This window comes from Naegleria lovaniensis (genome assembly GCF_003324165.1).
Source record: "Naegleria lovaniensis strain ATCC 30569 chromosome Unknown tig040, whole genome shotgun sequence".
Taxonomy (NCBI): Eukaryota; Heterolobosea; class Eutetramitea; order Acrasida; family Naegleriidae; genus Naegleria; species Naegleria lovaniensis.
In genome coordinates, this window is record NW_025407862.1 from 197,276 (window position 1) to 213,307 (window position 16,032).

Genomic DNA, 16,032 nt, shown 5'->3' on the forward strand with positions numbered 1-16,032 from the left:
TCCTAAGGAAATTTTTGTTACAACAATCACTTGTCTTTTGTTTCAACAACTCGAATCGGAATTGGCTTCTAAGATAACCATCAAAAAATGCCTTCTTTTGCCTCTGAGGTTATTTCTTCCAACGACGACGACAACATACATTCCGAAATCGATCAGCAAAAACAATTTTCATATCATCAAAAAGAGCATAATATTTGGATTGATCCTGTAGAGGAAGAAGATTCTCATTCCTCATCAGAAGATAATAAGAAAATATTGTTATCCAACAATAATAATTTTGACATGGATGAGAGCAGTACACATTCGGACCTACATCATCATGAAGACGAGCGAGTTGATCATACCAATGACAACTCCCATCTATACTCTATAACCACCAACAAGGAACATCAGGCCAAGAGAGGTCCACCACAATTACAACAAAGTCGGAGATGGTATTCATGGATTTTTACAGGAGTAGCCCTTGTTTTATTATTATGGGTAATTTTAGGTTATTTATTTACATTTGCTCTCCCGGTTGTGTTGTCTTCGGATTATTCTGCAGCTGTACGAATACTTCATGCTCTTTATTTCATCATTTTTGCTTTCATTTCGGCTTGCGTTTTGTATCCCTTTTACAAGTGTATTTATACACATCCTGGTTTTGTATTTAAGGATGATAAAACTTGGGCTCTCACACCTCAGCAAATTGAGTGGTATAAGAGAAGAGGACCCAATTTTCTTGTGGAATTGGAACGAGAAATTCATCAAGTCATGGGTTTTAGAGGTCAATTGAGAGAAATGAATCTTCAATCAGAAAATACTGAAGACAATCCTGTTACGTCATCATTGAGTGATGCAAATGGAGAATCAACTCAATCAACACACAACAATCAGCATGGTAATGTATCTCATCATCATGACGAAGAAGAGGATGTATTATCCTTTTCAGATCGGCAAACATCAGAATTGAATTCTCGAGGTCAAATTCGAATTTGTGAACGATGTTGGATACGAAAGCCAGATAGAGCTCATCATTGTAGGCAATTAAATTGCTGTGTATTGAGAATGGACCATTTTTGCCCTTGGTTCAATAATGTAAGTGGTGTAGCATACTGGCATTTATTTGTGAACTAGTAATTGTTGCTATTTCGGTCATGTGTCATACGATCGTCGTCATTATTTTTTTACAATGTTGCAATTAATGACCAATGTCATTGTGGAATTATTATCATTTTAATGGCTTCAATAGTGTATTGGATTTTACAATCACAAATACTTTTTCCTCTTTTTGGTTTGGATTTCTATTGGTGGACTTTTTGCTGTTCTTACCATGTCAAAAACTCTTTTTAATGCTCTCAAACTTCAAGGAACTGCTAAATATGCAGTCATTTCCATTTTACAGCTTAATCAAATTTGGATTTATATCATTAGCTTTTGTTTTGGATTTGCCATGTTGTTCTTTGCAGGGTATCACCTTAAATTGATTCTATTCAACACTACTACCATAGAATCCATGGAAAAGGAGAGAAGACTCTATGATCAGCACAAATGTCATCCATATGACATTGGAGTGCTGAATAATGTAAAATCTATTCTCGGTAACAATCCTCTGCTCTGGCTGTCACCCTTCCATGTGGAATATAGTGGAGATGGATGTCATTTTCCAATTCATACTTATGAATTGGTACCAAATCGTCATGCAGATCAGAATGATGCTGCTGTGACAGCAGACACTTTGTAAATACATACATCGAATATGATATCGATTGTCCATTGGAATTATAAACAATATTTCAATAACTGCACAATTATAAAGACCATTGATAACTTTATCTGTTGTTTACATACATCTTAAAGCTCAGGCAATGGTTTATTACCGTTGATTCGAAAATTCTTAAGGCGAATACTAATTTCTGAAAGAGGTATGTTGACCAATTGGTCCATAATATCCATGTTAAAGTGTTCTATCATAAATTGGGTTAGGGGAATGCCTTCCGTATCATTGCTCATTTCAAGAAACACTCGAGTTCTTTGCTTCAACCCTTCACAAATTTCTGGATAAAGAACAATATGCTTCCATAATCCAACAGTGATCAATGTTGAATGGTGAAAGATGGCATTGCTTTGCTGGATCAATGGCCATGCAGATGTAACACTGTACTTGATCTCATACCCCAATCCATACCGGCAGCGTACGTTATGCATCCATACGCCACAAGGATCAAACTTTCTCCAATTAATGACATCTCCATCAAAATAGCCATACATTTTTTAAATATGAAGGACATCATGTTGGGCTGAAAACCACCAAGCTATACGTTAAACAACGCCAAAATTTAAAAAAAAAATTCTGTCGAACACAAATTGTAACCAACAACAACAAGACGATAGTGATGGTTTGTATAAACACTGCAGCCTTCATCCTCTGGACCAATCACTCTCAATTTGACTGGTTAATACAAGAAATGGAACGCGCAACAAGTAGCATCGGTGTTGACTTTTGATGAATCTTTGGGTGGTAAATTGTTTGTCGGTTGATGACGTAAAGCCTTCATATGTTGCTGATTTTAAAGGCCACATCTCTCCACAACATTGGAACAGAATACCACAGTTTAACGATTCATCAAAAGTTAATGCTGATGCTACTTGTATAGAGAGTTTTTGCACCCAATGAAGAAACTTGATCAAGACTCAAATCAGCACCTCCTTTGCAATTGGTTCTCCCAATTTTTGTTTGATTTTGTGTTCACAGGCTCATATCAGGATTCTCACAAAACACACAAGGGGCGAGACGCAACCAACACACCAACAAACTCGCTGGCAAATTTTGGCTCGAGTTAAACCACTGTGTGTCATTTTAATTTTGTAAAGAGTTGATATTGGGATTCAAAAGCAACTCGAAGATGTCATAATCTAGCAAATTCATGACAATTAGATAGAAGCATTGAAGCAAATAACTCCACAACCTGGCACTTACCTTTTTTCGATAACAGACCCGCATCTCAAAAAAAATTTGCAAACAATGCGCCTTCGTTTTGAATACAACACCACTCGCGTTGATAAAAATTTTGAAAATTAATTTCTAATTGAACAAGACATAGTTGAAACGTAACATCCAATAAGAAGCATCGGCATTTCATTACCTCACACTAAAACCCTAAAGAGTCGAAGAATTATTCATATCAATAATTTTCGAAATGATTAATTGTTGGACATAGCTGTTCCAGGGATCGATTCGTTCCAGGCGAATTTTGATAACAGTAGCAGTTGATTTTTTGAGAGACGAGAGGGAGTCATAGTGAAGAGCGGAGAGTTGAAATACGCTTCCAATTTGGTTACTATTCACCTTGGTTTGGTTGACGATTGGGAGAAAATAAATTCGGTGATAGCCCATCTAATTCCAAAATCAACGTACACCTCGAATAATACACGTGAGTGGATAAATGACATCAAGGAAAAGTTAAATATACGTGGCTCCATCGTTGTACACTATGATCTACAATTTTAAAATTGCAGGATTAGATGCATTGTTGAATTCAGATTGTGAAACTCCTCACTTTGAATTTTTAAGATTTTATCGAATTGGAAAAAATTGGAGAATGATTTTGAAAAGCTTGCACTAGAGTTGCGTTGTTGTCAAGATATGACACTTTTGGTAGCCATATTTTCGACAAACAATGACGATTTGATAAGCAGAATCCAAAAACCTTCTCTGTATATTCATAAACACTGGCGTCACAATTACTGGAAGAAATTTACCTACTGATACTGAGAATTCTGTACTTGTTCAACCAATCGATTGTCCAATATTGAAAATTAGACTATTTTCATAATTACATTCAATTGGAGGACAATAGTGATCTCTTAGTGTATGTTGTTTGCAAGAAAGAAAACAACAGCGAAACATAGATGATCATCAATATTCCATCTTGGTAAAAGTTACTGAACGTGTAACTCATCACCAAAAGATGATGTAGATCATTATAGCCATCCACAACCTCAGTTTCTTCATTGGAGGGACAATTCATGAAGAATAACTCTTCACAACACCAGAATGCGCTAGTGACTGCATTTATTTCGCTGTTGTCACCGAAATCTTCTTACAATCATCCCTTGGTAGAATATATAAGGGTGGTTCAGTGGGGCCGGAATTAGATTGTGGGGACATGGCTACATCTTATCGTGGCCCCTTATTGCCAAGACCTTCCTCCTTGATATTACGAGCCTCCTTACGGTTCTGTTGTGGTGTATTCCGCTGTTTGGGCGATGGAGAATGGGAGGCACCAATAGCAACATGGTGTTTCCTTCACTCTCTCAGTAACAACAAATTGAATCGGCAAGTTTGAACTCATCATAAAATCATCTTATGATCCTTGTTTTATTAACATCCTCAGCAAAAAGTTTTCTAGGTAACGAAGAGAATTAAGTATTGTTATGCATTCTCTCCGTTCAAACATGGTCGATATTGATTAATAATAGATTCTACTATTTGCTGACATTCATCCATGTCCTTTTTTTTCTTGGAAGAACTGGTATTTGATTTTGCAGTGTTTTGGTTTACAGGGGTTGGTAGAGAAAGATCAGCAATCAATCTTTTCCTTTGAATTTCGTCGTTATTATTGGCCACTAAGCTGGAAAACGTTGAATTGGCTCTCTCTTCCAGAATTCTTTAAAATAGAATCCAAACGTTCGCTTATCCTAGCAATTTGTAATGCACGTACTTTTGAGGTTAGTGTGTCTATCTTTGTATTTGCAGTAGAGAGTTCTGAAGTTAGATTTTCAATATTTGTATTTGCAGTCGAGAGTTCCAAAGTTAGGTTAGATATATTTGTATTTGCAGTAGAGAGTTCCAAAGTTAGATTAGCAATATTTGTATTTGCAGCAGAGAGTTCTGAAGTTAGAGTAGATACTTTTGTGTTTAATTCCTTAACACTAGAGAATAAGGTTCCCAAAAAAGTCTTAGGCTTTGGATTAGAGGATATAAAAGCTGAAGGGTCGAATTTTTGAACTTCATAAACCTTGAAATTTTGAACATCCTGCAAAGGGGTAGTAGCCTTGAACTTCTTCATTTGTTTAAGGAGTTTCAAATACCCCAACACATCGTCAGTACATGCTACATATTTACGTTTTCTTTCATTGGATTCAGTATCACCATCAATCATGTTACTCAAATGGTTCACCAAGGGTTTGCTGGCGTCTGTTATCTCCAACAATTCATTCTTGGGTAATAAATCATCATACATTTCTAAAAGCGATTTATGCAAATCATCCTCTGATGCGGGATTCAGAGATGCATAGTGCGGTAATATAGTTTGTGCAGTCAAATCAACACTAACAGCAGAATCTCCAACTGGCCCTGGCGTAGCGAAAAAGATTTACATACCTTTCCATTTTTTTTTGAAAATTTTGGCGCTTCAAATATTGAACGGCTCGTTGACCAAAGATTTTACATGTTTTTTTTAAAAAAAATGTCCAACTCCCTTTTGGTTGAACAAGCACGTCTCTCGCACGTGGACATTGAACAAGCGATCAAATCGGTCGTGTATGAAATTAAACATCGGGCCAAAACCCAAAAACACATGGTCTATCAAAATCATCGCTTGAATCATCATCTTCAACAAATACAGGAAAAGGCCCAATATTTGAAGGAAAATATTTATGGAGTAGCATCATCGGGTGATGATCATCAAAAACAGCAACCAAATTCTTCTCATGTACCGTCGGGTACTAATGGCACAACAACATCTGTAAATAGCGTTTTTTTAGGTTCACCTGAGACGACGTCCGATCAATTAAAATCTGTGCGGGCTCAACTCACCGAAACAACCTTCCCCAATACAATTTCTAGTTTTTATTCTCGAATGGCTGAAATTAAAGAGTACCACAGGAAGTTTGCGGTGAAAATTGAAAATAGAAATACATCGGAATCTAGTGATGAACAATTACAAAGCAAAATCCAACAAAGAGTTCAAAAGGAAATTGAAAGCGGAGTTGTTTTTAGTGATGAGGAATTATATGGAAGGTATGTCGATTTACATGCGCACTATAACGCGTTCTTGGACTTGATTAATGAAAAGCCCTTGGAATCGGTTACGAACAATGGAGCTGAGAACATTCCAACTCCTGCCTCCATCCAGCAAATTGATTATATGGAATACTTGAACACCATTGGACAGTTTGACAAGATATCCCTAGATGTGAAAAATAGCGAAAAATACAAGACCTATCTCGAAGGCTTGCTGTCATATTTTATTGATTTCATGACGAGAACTCAACCTCTCATGAACATGCAAAAGATGATTCACGATGTGGAAGAAGATTTTGATAAAAATTGGAGAGAAGGAAATGTGGGCGAAGTTTGGGCTTTTCTCAAACCTACTCTCATGAAACAACAAGGTGAACAAAATAATGCTTCACAACAAAAACCTCAAATGAACACGAATAATTCAGGCCAACAACAGCAAAATTCTGCTGCTGAACAAAAGAAAAAGAAACGACGAGGTGGTAAGAGAAAGAGTCTCCATAACGTCGAAAAGATGAGAGCTTTGGCCTTGTTGGAAGCCAAAATTTCCAAGTTTCTACAGGATTGGCTTGCCGATGTCATTCAACAAACCAAGGTCAATGTCGAAAAGAAATCCACTCGAACTTGGGAAGAAAATCAAGCAGAACTCGAGAGAATTGAAAAACAAATGGATCTCGAAGATGACGAAGAGTATCAGAGACAACAACGAGAAAAGCGAGCAGCATCAATGGCAAACCCAGACGATCCTCTTAGCAAGTATGCAAGTAAGAAGAACAATCCTCTCAATTTACCACTTGGTCCAGATGGAAAACCAATTCCCTATTGGCTCTACAAGTGGCAAGGTCTAGGAAATGAATACATTTGCGAAATTTGTGGAAATCATTCATATTGGGGTCACCGAGAATTTGAAAGACATTTCCAAGAATGGAGACACGCTAATGGTATGAAATGTTTGGGAATTCCAAATACAAGACACTTTCATCACATTACTAAAATCAAGGACGCCCTCGATTTATGGAAGAACATGCAACAACAAGAGCAACAACAGCATTGGGATGAAGGTGAAATGGAAGAAGTAGAAGATGAAGAAGGAAATGTTTACACCAAACAAACTTATATTGACCTCAAGAAACAAGGTTATATTAAGGAGTCAAAAGATACAAAGAGACAAAAGTAAGGATATTTTATAATAAAATTTAATGTAACTACACACTCAAGGTAAATTTTATTGGCAATGTATTCTTTTGCAATTCTTTTTTTTTTTGAGCAAGTGTGGCGGTGACATCTGAGCCACAAACGAATCACATGAACCAACATCAAGCCTGATTTATTGTGAAATCAATGGTTAATCAAAGTGAGCTCTTAACAATCAGAATCACAAAGTTAATAAATATGAAACGTAAAAAATTTACTCATCGTCATCATCGTCAATGACCTTATTCTTTCTTGAAGGGGGCTTCTTTGGTGGAGGTTGAGCTTTCTTAACTGGTTCGGTTTTAACTGGTTCAGTTTTCACCTTCTTCGGAGCAGGAGCCTTCTTTTCCTCTTCAGTTTTCTTTGCTGCACGTGGTGGTGCCTTTCTCTTCTTTGTGGCGACTTCTTCTTCACTTTCGCTTTCAGATTCATCTTCAGCGCTTGATTCTTCTTCGCTTTCACTGTCGTCATCGTCCTCAAGAATTTTCTTCTTGCTTGTCTTTTTAGTGGTGGTTTTCTTGGTGGTTGTGGTCTTTTTCGTGGTGGTTTTCTTCTTCTTTTCAGTTTCACCCTCAGTTTTCTTTTTTCTGCTCTTCTTTTGTTTGAATTCTTCTTCTTCTTTCTTCAATAAATCCTCTGGAACCAAGGCGCGAATCGTCTTGGCAATTTCTTTGTGACCTTGACGTTCAGCAAGAATATGAGCACTCAATCCCCATGCATCTTTTGCCATTAAATATTCTGCTGATTTGTTATGCTTAGTTAATGTGTCAACAATTTCAGAATATCCCCAAAGAGCTGCCACATGCAAAGTAGTACGTTTGTCCTATTGGTATAATTTTATAAATTTAGAGGATGAGATTATTGGGTTGATTTGCATTCCATTTGAATTTTCATGATGTATTAATGGTTGTTAGAAAGTAGTTAGTTGTTGAAGCTGGATTAGTAATTGCAAAAAACAGTTCATACAAACATACCGAAGCATGAGTGGTGACATCTGCACCTTTTCCAATCAAAAATTGCACAATATCTTGATTCCCAAATCGGCAAGCTTGTAAAATAGCAGACCATCCGTCCAAATCTTTGGCTCCTAAAACCTTATCCTTGTCAAATGATTCGAAAAATTGTTTGACCTTATCCAAATTTTGTTGCACACCTGCAGCTTTGAATAAAGATTTCATATCCTTTTTAGAAAGTTTAGTTGTTTGATCAGGTGGATATGGACATACATCAGCTGATGGTAAATCAGCTTGTTTAGTCTTCTTTTTCTTGCCATTGCTTTCAGATTTGGTCTTCTTTGTTGATTCTTTCTTTGTTTTTTTAGTTGATTTTGATGGCTTTTTCTTTTTCTTCTTGACGTCTTCTTCGGACTCGTAATCATCATCATCTTCGTCCTCTTCAGATTCCAATTCTAATTCTTCATCTTCGTCTTCCTCGTCTTCAACTTGCTCATCATCTTCGTCTTCTTCTTCCTTTTCCGATTTCTTTTCCAATGTTTTCTTTACAGTAACAGTGGTCGTAGTTTCGGAAGAAGAGGAAGAACCAGCAACAGATCTCCTGCTTCGTCCAACTCGAGTTTTTGTGAAAGTTACTTCTGCTTCTGCTTCCACTTGTGCAGTTTTCTTTTTCAATTGCAAACGAGGTGAAGGTTGATGTTCCTGTTGTTCCTTCACCAAGGATCCTATTGTTTCTTCTTCATCGGAGGCCATCGGGTGTCCCAATAATAATATTTTGTGATGACTGGCTTTTGTGTATTTTTTTTGATTTTAAATTTTTTTGGCGCCACAAACGTTATCTTGACGATTTATCAAGAAAATGTGAAATAAAATTGAAAACCACATGTTTGTCATGTGGATCATCATAAGCTCAATTATCCTTCTTTTTCTTGAATTCAAACCAATTTCACAAGCAATTTCTTTGAATATTTCACATTATTGCTTTTCAAAAAAATGTCGTCCAAGAACTTCTTGACAGCTGCCATCACTGTGATTCTTCTGGCTCTATGTCTCATGAAGATCAATAGTAGCGGCACCACTGCTGCAACTCTCCATGCCACTCCAATCATCGACAACAATCATCATCCTTCCTTCAAACTTTCCGCGACTCTCCAGCTCCGTATTCGAGTCTATTACAAAAATTCCAACTTGAATACTAACCCAATGTTTTTACGAGGTAATATTCCTCCACTCAGTTGGTCCTCGGGAATTCCTCTCCAAATCGTTGGATCCAACAACAATGGAATTTTTGAAACACTGCTCAATATTTCCCAATCAGATTTGAAAAGTAATGGTTACCTCTTGCAAATGAAGAGTCTAGTGAATGATCGGGATTGGCAATTAGGACCAAATTCCATGTTTGATTTGAAACATTTGGCTCAAAACAACGGGATCCAACCAAAGCATGATGACATGCCTTCATCTTCACGGATGACTCGAGGAGAAGACTCGATGATTTCTCTCGATTTATATCCATGGTTCTACACCACAGAAGGCTCCATTCTCGTGCTCCCCAATCCAATCTATTCCCCTCAATTGAAAAATTACAGAAATATTACCTTGTATTTGCCTCCTTCTTATTTTGAAAATTCATGGAAACGTTATGATAATTTACTAATCATGCATGATGGACAGAATTTATTTGATCCTTCCACTGCATTCATGAATCAGGCTTGGATGATTCAAAATACGTTGAATCCATTAATGTTGAATTCGAATGCAAATTACGCCATGGAAGAAGTGGTAGTAATTGGAGTGTATAATACGGCCGATCGCATGAATGAATATACATATTCGAGAGATGCTAGTGTTGGTGCAGGAGGAAAGGGAGATCTCTATTTGGATTTTTTGGAACAAACATTAATGCCAACCTTGATGGAAACGTTCAAAAGACGATGGATTTTGGATCACTCAAAATTGGGAATTTTGGGAAGCTCATTGGGAGGTTTAATTTCGTGCTATGCGGGATGGACACGTCCTAAAGTCTATGGAAAAGTTGGATGTATGAGCTCTTCATTTTGGTGGAATAATCAAGTAAGTGAAATGAATGATTTAATTTTGGAATGTGCTAAATGTCATGACATGAATATTGGCACATGATTCATGCAGGATTTTAACAATAGAATTTTGAATCGACCTAATGTACCACAACAATTAGTGATCTATTTAGATAGTGGAAATCAAGGAGTGGATAATGATGATGTGGTTCAAACTCAAACAGTTCGTGATCACATACTCAGCTTTCCTTCTTTCACTTTTGGTAAAAATTTGTATTATTATTTGGACAATGGTAAGTGAAATTCTTTAATGAAGCAGAAAGAGAAATTTTAACCAACTTTTTGTGATAAGGAGGTCAACATAATGAATATTTCTGGGGCAGGAGATTTTGGTCGCCATGTCTATCCTTGTGGAAGCCTGTACCACAACTTGTTGGTGGTAGCTCTGTACAATACAAACGTAACTAACAATAAATGATTACGAGAACCCAGTAGTACCAATAAGGTGACATGAGCTATCCAATGATGGAAGCAATGGCAAATCCTAACGAGCCAGTAATAACAAATGCTCGCCACCATATCGGTGAATGATTTTTCTTTTCTTGCTGCACAAAATCTTCAATATATTTGGGTTCAGGTTTGTGAGTGACAAATCGAATCCCAGAAACATCAGGAATCAAGTCGCTCGAAGGATTTTGAGATCTTGTTCCAACACAAAAGAGAGCATCCCCAATTTTTGCTGAGCGTTCGGTCACTCGGATTGTTGAATTTGTTGTGTCCATCTTCTTAAACTCGTTGAAAGCCTCGTCACTCACATATAGATAATAATTTTCTTTTAAAAATTCTGGAGAAAGATTGAGGTTATTCTCAGAATTCATAGTCGCTAAAATAACTTGCTTAACCGATGCATCCGAAATATTATTTTCCAAATAGTCCTTTAAATTGTGTATGGTGACTTCTGCATCCTGTTGCAAATCAAGATGAATTTCGTTTAAATTCCATGGTTTGTGCAACCAATATTTGGTGTTCCTCCAAGTTTCAAATTCTCGATTTGTAAACAACTTTCTCCAAACGTAGGATGCAAAAGTTTCTCTTTGCTCCTTAACTAGCCTCAGAGAAACTGATCCATTTTCAACAGCATTGTGTATAATGGCATATTCAAGCAAAGTAGACCAATATCCATTTTGAATATTGCTGTATGGGTGAAATTTTTCAATATGTACATGATGAATAATTTTGTCACGATCGCCAACAGGTCTCTCTTGCTGTTGCTGTAAATGAATATCAACATTTGGATAATAATCCCACTTGGCATAAAACTTTTTCAATATGTGACCATGTTGTTGCTCATTGAGGTTAATTGGAGTCTGCTCCTCTTTTTTCGATCCAAAGAAATATTCTCGAATGACATTTCTATTTCGCTTTCGTTGTTTTTCATCTTCTTCATCAATAATCATTGAATCTGTCAATAACCAATCCGTTTCATAAATTAAAGTATGAGGTGTAATCTTTTCTTGCTTGCCAAATATTGATGGAGCCTCTTTTTCAACTTTAAGCTTTCTATAAACCACATCGGAAAGCCAAACACCAACCACACCAATTGCTAGTATACTTCCAGGCTTGATTATGTACTTGATACTGCCAGATTTCCATCGGGTGAGTGTTTGATCTGTAGGTTTATATTGTCTATAATAATATCTAAAGACTTGGACGAGTAAATTTTGGGTGGTAGTAGGCTGACGTGGTTTCGGTGATGCTGTATCCACTACTGAAGATTGTGTCGAAGTGTTGGGAGTGAGAGCAGAAGAAGAAGGAGCACCACCTGTTGAACGGTTGCTTGATGATGATTTCGGAACAAGGGAGGATGCTTTCTTCCACCAATCGAGCAAAGACATTTTTATTATGATTGATTGTCATCATAATCACAATATTGCGAATAACAATCTGACATTCAAAACCACTTCATTGACTTAGCTTGTTGTTTAAAATCAATTACAAAAGCTAATGGTGCACTTGATTACAGGTTCCATCACAATCAAGAAATTTGAAAAAGAAAAAATCATCATCTCCAGTAACATGATTCCCTCTCCTTCCGCGTCTGGCCACGAATCATCCAACAACAAGAGAAAACGAGAGGATATCGTTGTTGTTGGAAACGCTCCTCCAACATTATCATCCGATCACCTCTATTCCGATCAAGAGCTCGAAATTAAATCATTCTTTGAACAGCGAGAGTCTCAACAAGAAGAATTAATTGAACAAATCACTCGTGAGCTTTCAGAGCTTCAACTAGAAAAATCACTTGAAAACTTTATGAAAAAGTTATCATTGAATGATGATCATCAAGTGAATGCTGTTCCTTCATCTGCAAATGATGATGGTGTCCCATTATCCAATTTAATCACGAGTCGTGAAAGTGATTCTTTGGAAATCAAGAAAATGTTGCAAATTAAACGCATGCAACATGATGAACTAGTTGTGTTGAACGTGGGAGGACGATTTTTTAGATCCACCATGAAAACGCTCATTGGCGAAGGTCATCTTGTGGACTCCTCACCATCTTTGAATGATCCAATTTCATCCAAAACAGACGATGACATGACCTCATCGTCTGTAGCAGATGCTTCTACTACTCCCACCAGCAATCAACACAAACATTTTGACAACTTGTTTAAAGTCATGTTTTCTTCTAACTTTTCAATCGAATACGATTCTGCCAACAACGAAGGGATCAAGGCTATTAATTTTCTTGACAGAAATCCAGACCATTTCGAATATGTGTTAGAACATTTACGTCAAAATGGCCGTGTAAAGTGCTTGGGATTGGAAAATTTGAGCCTTGAAACATTGAAGGGCATTAAGGAAGAATCAGAATATTTCTTGACTGAAAAGCTGACAAATTATATTACCATGTTAATGGAAAAGAAATTGAGCGGTACTAGTACGAGCGAAAATCTCAATATCCCCTCACAACCACAACAACAACAGACGTCGCTTGTCGTGAATCAGCGTTTGGAAAAGAATGTTCCTCCAGAATGGTTAGAACACTTTAAAAACTATGAAAACTCTGTGAAAGAAAAACGAGAATACTATCTATTGAAAACAAAAGATATGAAAACTCTCACAGTGAATCAAGTGAAGGAATTATCCAAAGCATTGAAACATCGACTTGTTTCCTTTGTTGAGGGCGTTGAACAACTCTCTGATCTTTATGTGCAGTTGGATATTTCAGGAACAATTTTTAACATTCCATTTAGAGTGTTTAAAGAACATCCACAATTCATTGTGTACAAGTATATTAATTCTGATAATTTTGCATTGACAGAGAAGGGCACCATTTTTTTGGATAGAAACCCAGCTATCTTTCAATTGATTTATAGTTATCTCATGAGCGGAACTTTTAACAACTTTCCTGTGATGGACAAAACAAGAAAGAGCCAACTCAAACATGAACTCAAGTTCTATCAACTCCATAAAATTTTAGAAGAATATTTCGACCCCTGTAGATACCCCATCGAAACCATTGGAAAAGAGAATATCAAACTGAAAGAGAAGGAAGACTTTTTAAGAGAGTTATATGTCAAGGATAGAAATAATCCACTTCTTGATGACAAGTACTTGTTACTATCTCCCCTTTTCTCCATGATGCATCAAGTGACTGGAGAAGCTAAAAACAAGTACGCAATACCCGACGCTAAAAAACTCTTACAATTCACAGATGAAACTTGTTATACACGACCTGTCCCAGAACCTGTCGTAGTTGAGTCACTGGAAGCATTCAAACAGTCGTGGTCTGGTTTTACAAACGGTTTGTTGCAGGGCCTTAATTATGACAATGTGTTTGCTGCTGGTGGGAGCGTATTAGCATGTATTTTGGATGGCCAAAAGATGCCACCAAAGCAAAAACATTATTATCACTTTGCGAATGAAAACCCAACTCTTCGTTCAAAGAGTGATAGTGACGATGAAGAAGAAGGTTTTGATGAACAGACTTCTGAGCCCTTGCACAATTCCACATTGAAAGACGAAACTGAGAAAATTGAACGAGACAAACTGATGTCCTTTGATTATAACTGGGAATATTCAGATGCCAACTTTGCAAACAGACGTTCCTCTACGGGTTCGACGAGAATGATGCATGCATCATCTGTATTTGGGAATTCCATCTCTTCTTCCTTCAGTAATACACCGTCCTCATTGAATATGACCACGGGATTCAGTGCAGGCATGCCCATTATGGCAACCTCAACATTGCCAATGCCTACTCTTCCCAGTTTTGCTGCTGGATTCAATTTTACACCTCTTTCTACGGTTCCTACTACAATATCTTCGACCACCATACCAGGAACTGGTGCTATTATATTTGGAGTATCAACTTCATTGACCACAGGTGTGGGAAATAATGGAATGAGTACCTCACACCAAGTCTCAAACGCTCCATCTTCTTTTTCCTCATCCGATATTGATTTATTCCTCTATGGATTGACTCCAGAACAAGCAGAAGACAAATTAAGACATATTTATCAAGTGATTAAGCAGAACTGTTCTAGAGGCAACGTTTTAGTTGCTCGTTCCAAGTTTGCAGTTACCTTCCACACACAACACAACAGAGCGATTCAAGTCATTTTGAGAATTTATAAATCCCCTGCTGAAATTTTATTGGGATTTGACATTTGTGCTGCATGGTAAGTACTCAGTTAGCTCGATATGACCATGATACCAAAACAATCATGTTTTTAACCACCTCAACAGTCTTGGGTTTGATGGTAATCAAGTTTGGTCCAATGCACGTAGCAGAAGAGCTCTCGCGTTGAAGACTAATTTAATTGATCCTGACAGAATGTCCACTACATATGAATACAGACTCTATAAGGTAAGTACGGATACTATTGTGGACATGAGCAAGAATTAATAATCATTCAATAGTATGCAAAACATGGATTTTCAGTCACAATACCTGGTTATGATCCATCCCTTGTGAAAAATCATCTTGTGACCTATCCTCGCCGATATCGATCGAAATACATTCAAGTGAGAGGTTTAGCCAAACTTATCATAATTGATAGTGCCAATCGAACGACGCATATCAATTATTTACTCTCCGATTTTGAATCACGTCGCGATTACGAGAAGGTACAACAATTGAAGTTATTACGTCAAGTGGACCGAGAAAAAGCTTCTGATTACGAAGTATCACCACTCAACGTGAACAAGTATAGGGACATGCAACAAGAATATCAACGACTGAAGAATACTTCTGAATTCTTTACACAGCTCAATAAGAAGAATAACAGAATATGGAAGCCTTATTACGTGCTTGCTTTGAATGATATTGAGAAGTGCATTCATGACACGGAGCACGCATCTCGTTTGACAGAAAAGATTGAATTTGTGACTGTGGACCCTGGTTCTCAGAGAGTTGGTTCCTTTAACCCCATCATTGATAATTTCTATAGAGACGCCTATGATTACGCTACAGAGGTCAAACCTCAAGTTCTCACACGAAGAAGACAATTCAAAACCGCCTATCATGCAACATGGTCTTGGGAAAAGAATTTATCGACACATTCGTATGAAGCGTACTCTCCTTTTATTAGCAACAAAATTGAAATAGCTTATCGAAAGTATTTGAAAGATCCAACTGCATCAGAGGTACACATTATGGACAATTACAAGATTGATTTCACGACCATGCAACAAATTAACACCTCCGATCAAACGAAACGAAGAAAAATTAACAGGGTTGTTACAACTTCATGGGGGCGTACCTACACACTAGCACCAGTTAGTACAGTAGGGTACAAAACTTTTTATTAACAATGAGTTGTTTGAGGCAAAGATCAAT

At 37.2% G+C, this 16,032-nt stretch overlaps 8 protein-coding genes across 8 annotated transcripts; 4 read left to right on the plus strand and 4 right to left on the minus strand.

Annotated features, from left to right (window-relative positions):
- Positions 1–87: 87 nt before the first annotated feature.
- C9374_010120 (uncharacterized protein) lies at positions 88–1,723 on the plus strand (the record flags this gene model as incomplete). Its single annotated transcript, XM_044685630.1, has 2 exons — positions 88–1,077; positions 1,232–1,723. The coding sequence occupies 2 exons, from the start codon at positions 88–90 to the stop codon at positions 1,721–1,723; spliced, it is 1,482 nt and encodes a 493-aa protein (XP_044544290.1).
- Positions 1,724–1,833: 110 nt separating this feature from the next.
- On the minus strand, positions 1,834–2,250 carry C9374_010121 (uncharacterized protein; the record flags this gene model as incomplete). The annotated part of the gene is made up of 1 exon (XM_044685631.1): positions 1,834–2,250. One exon carries the CDS (start codon positions 2,248–2,250, stop codon positions 1,834–1,836), a length of 417 nt encoding a protein of 138 aa, XP_044544291.1.
- Positions 2,251–4,598: 2,348 nt separating this feature from the next.
- On the minus strand, positions 4,599–5,373 carry C9374_010122 (uncharacterized protein; the record flags this gene model as incomplete). Its single annotated transcript, XM_044685632.1, has 2 exons — positions 4,599–5,313; positions 5,366–5,373. The coding sequence occupies 2 exons, from the start codon at positions 5,371–5,373 to the stop codon at positions 4,599–4,601; spliced, it is 723 nt and encodes a 240-aa protein (XP_044544292.1).
- Positions 5,374–5,450: 77 nt separating this feature from the next.
- C9374_010123 (uncharacterized protein) lies at positions 5,451–7,181 on the plus strand (the record flags this gene model as incomplete). Its single annotated transcript, XM_044685633.1, has 1 exon — positions 5,451–7,181. The coding sequence occupies one exon, from the start codon at positions 5,451–5,453 to the stop codon at positions 7,179–7,181; it is 1,731 nt and encodes a 576-aa protein (XP_044544293.1).
- Positions 7,182–7,412: 231 nt separating this feature from the next.
- Positions 7,413–8,904, minus strand: C9374_010124 (uncharacterized protein; the record flags this gene model as incomplete). The annotated part of the gene is made up of 2 exons (XM_044685634.1): positions 7,413–8,021; positions 8,173–8,904. 2 exons carry the CDS (start codon positions 8,902–8,904, stop codon positions 7,413–7,415), a joined length of 1,341 nt encoding a protein of 446 aa, XP_044544294.1.
- Positions 8,905–9,144: 240 nt separating this feature from the next.
- On the plus strand, positions 9,145–10,655 carry C9374_010125 (uncharacterized protein; the record flags this gene model as incomplete). Its single annotated transcript, XM_044685635.1, has 3 exons — positions 9,145–10,224; positions 10,300–10,480; positions 10,540–10,655. 3 exons carry the CDS (start codon positions 9,145–9,147, stop codon positions 10,653–10,655), a joined length of 1,377 nt encoding a protein of 458 aa, XP_044544295.1.
- A 47-nt stretch (positions 10,656–10,702) lies between these two features.
- Positions 10,703–12,082, minus strand: C9374_010126 (uncharacterized protein; the record flags this gene model as incomplete). Its single annotated transcript, XM_044685636.1, has 1 exon — positions 10,703–12,082. One exon carries the CDS (start codon positions 12,080–12,082, stop codon positions 10,703–10,705), a length of 1,380 nt encoding a protein of 459 aa, XP_044544296.1.
- A 109-nt stretch (positions 12,083–12,191) lies between these two features.
- Positions 12,192–16,004, plus strand: C9374_010127 (uncharacterized protein; the record flags this gene model as incomplete). The annotated part of the gene is made up of 3 exons (XM_044685637.1): positions 12,192–14,872; positions 14,940–15,060; positions 15,114–16,004. 3 exons carry the CDS (start codon positions 12,192–12,194, stop codon positions 16,002–16,004), a joined length of 3,693 nt encoding a protein of 1,230 aa, XP_044544297.1.
- Positions 16,005–16,032: the final 28 nt, after the last annotated feature.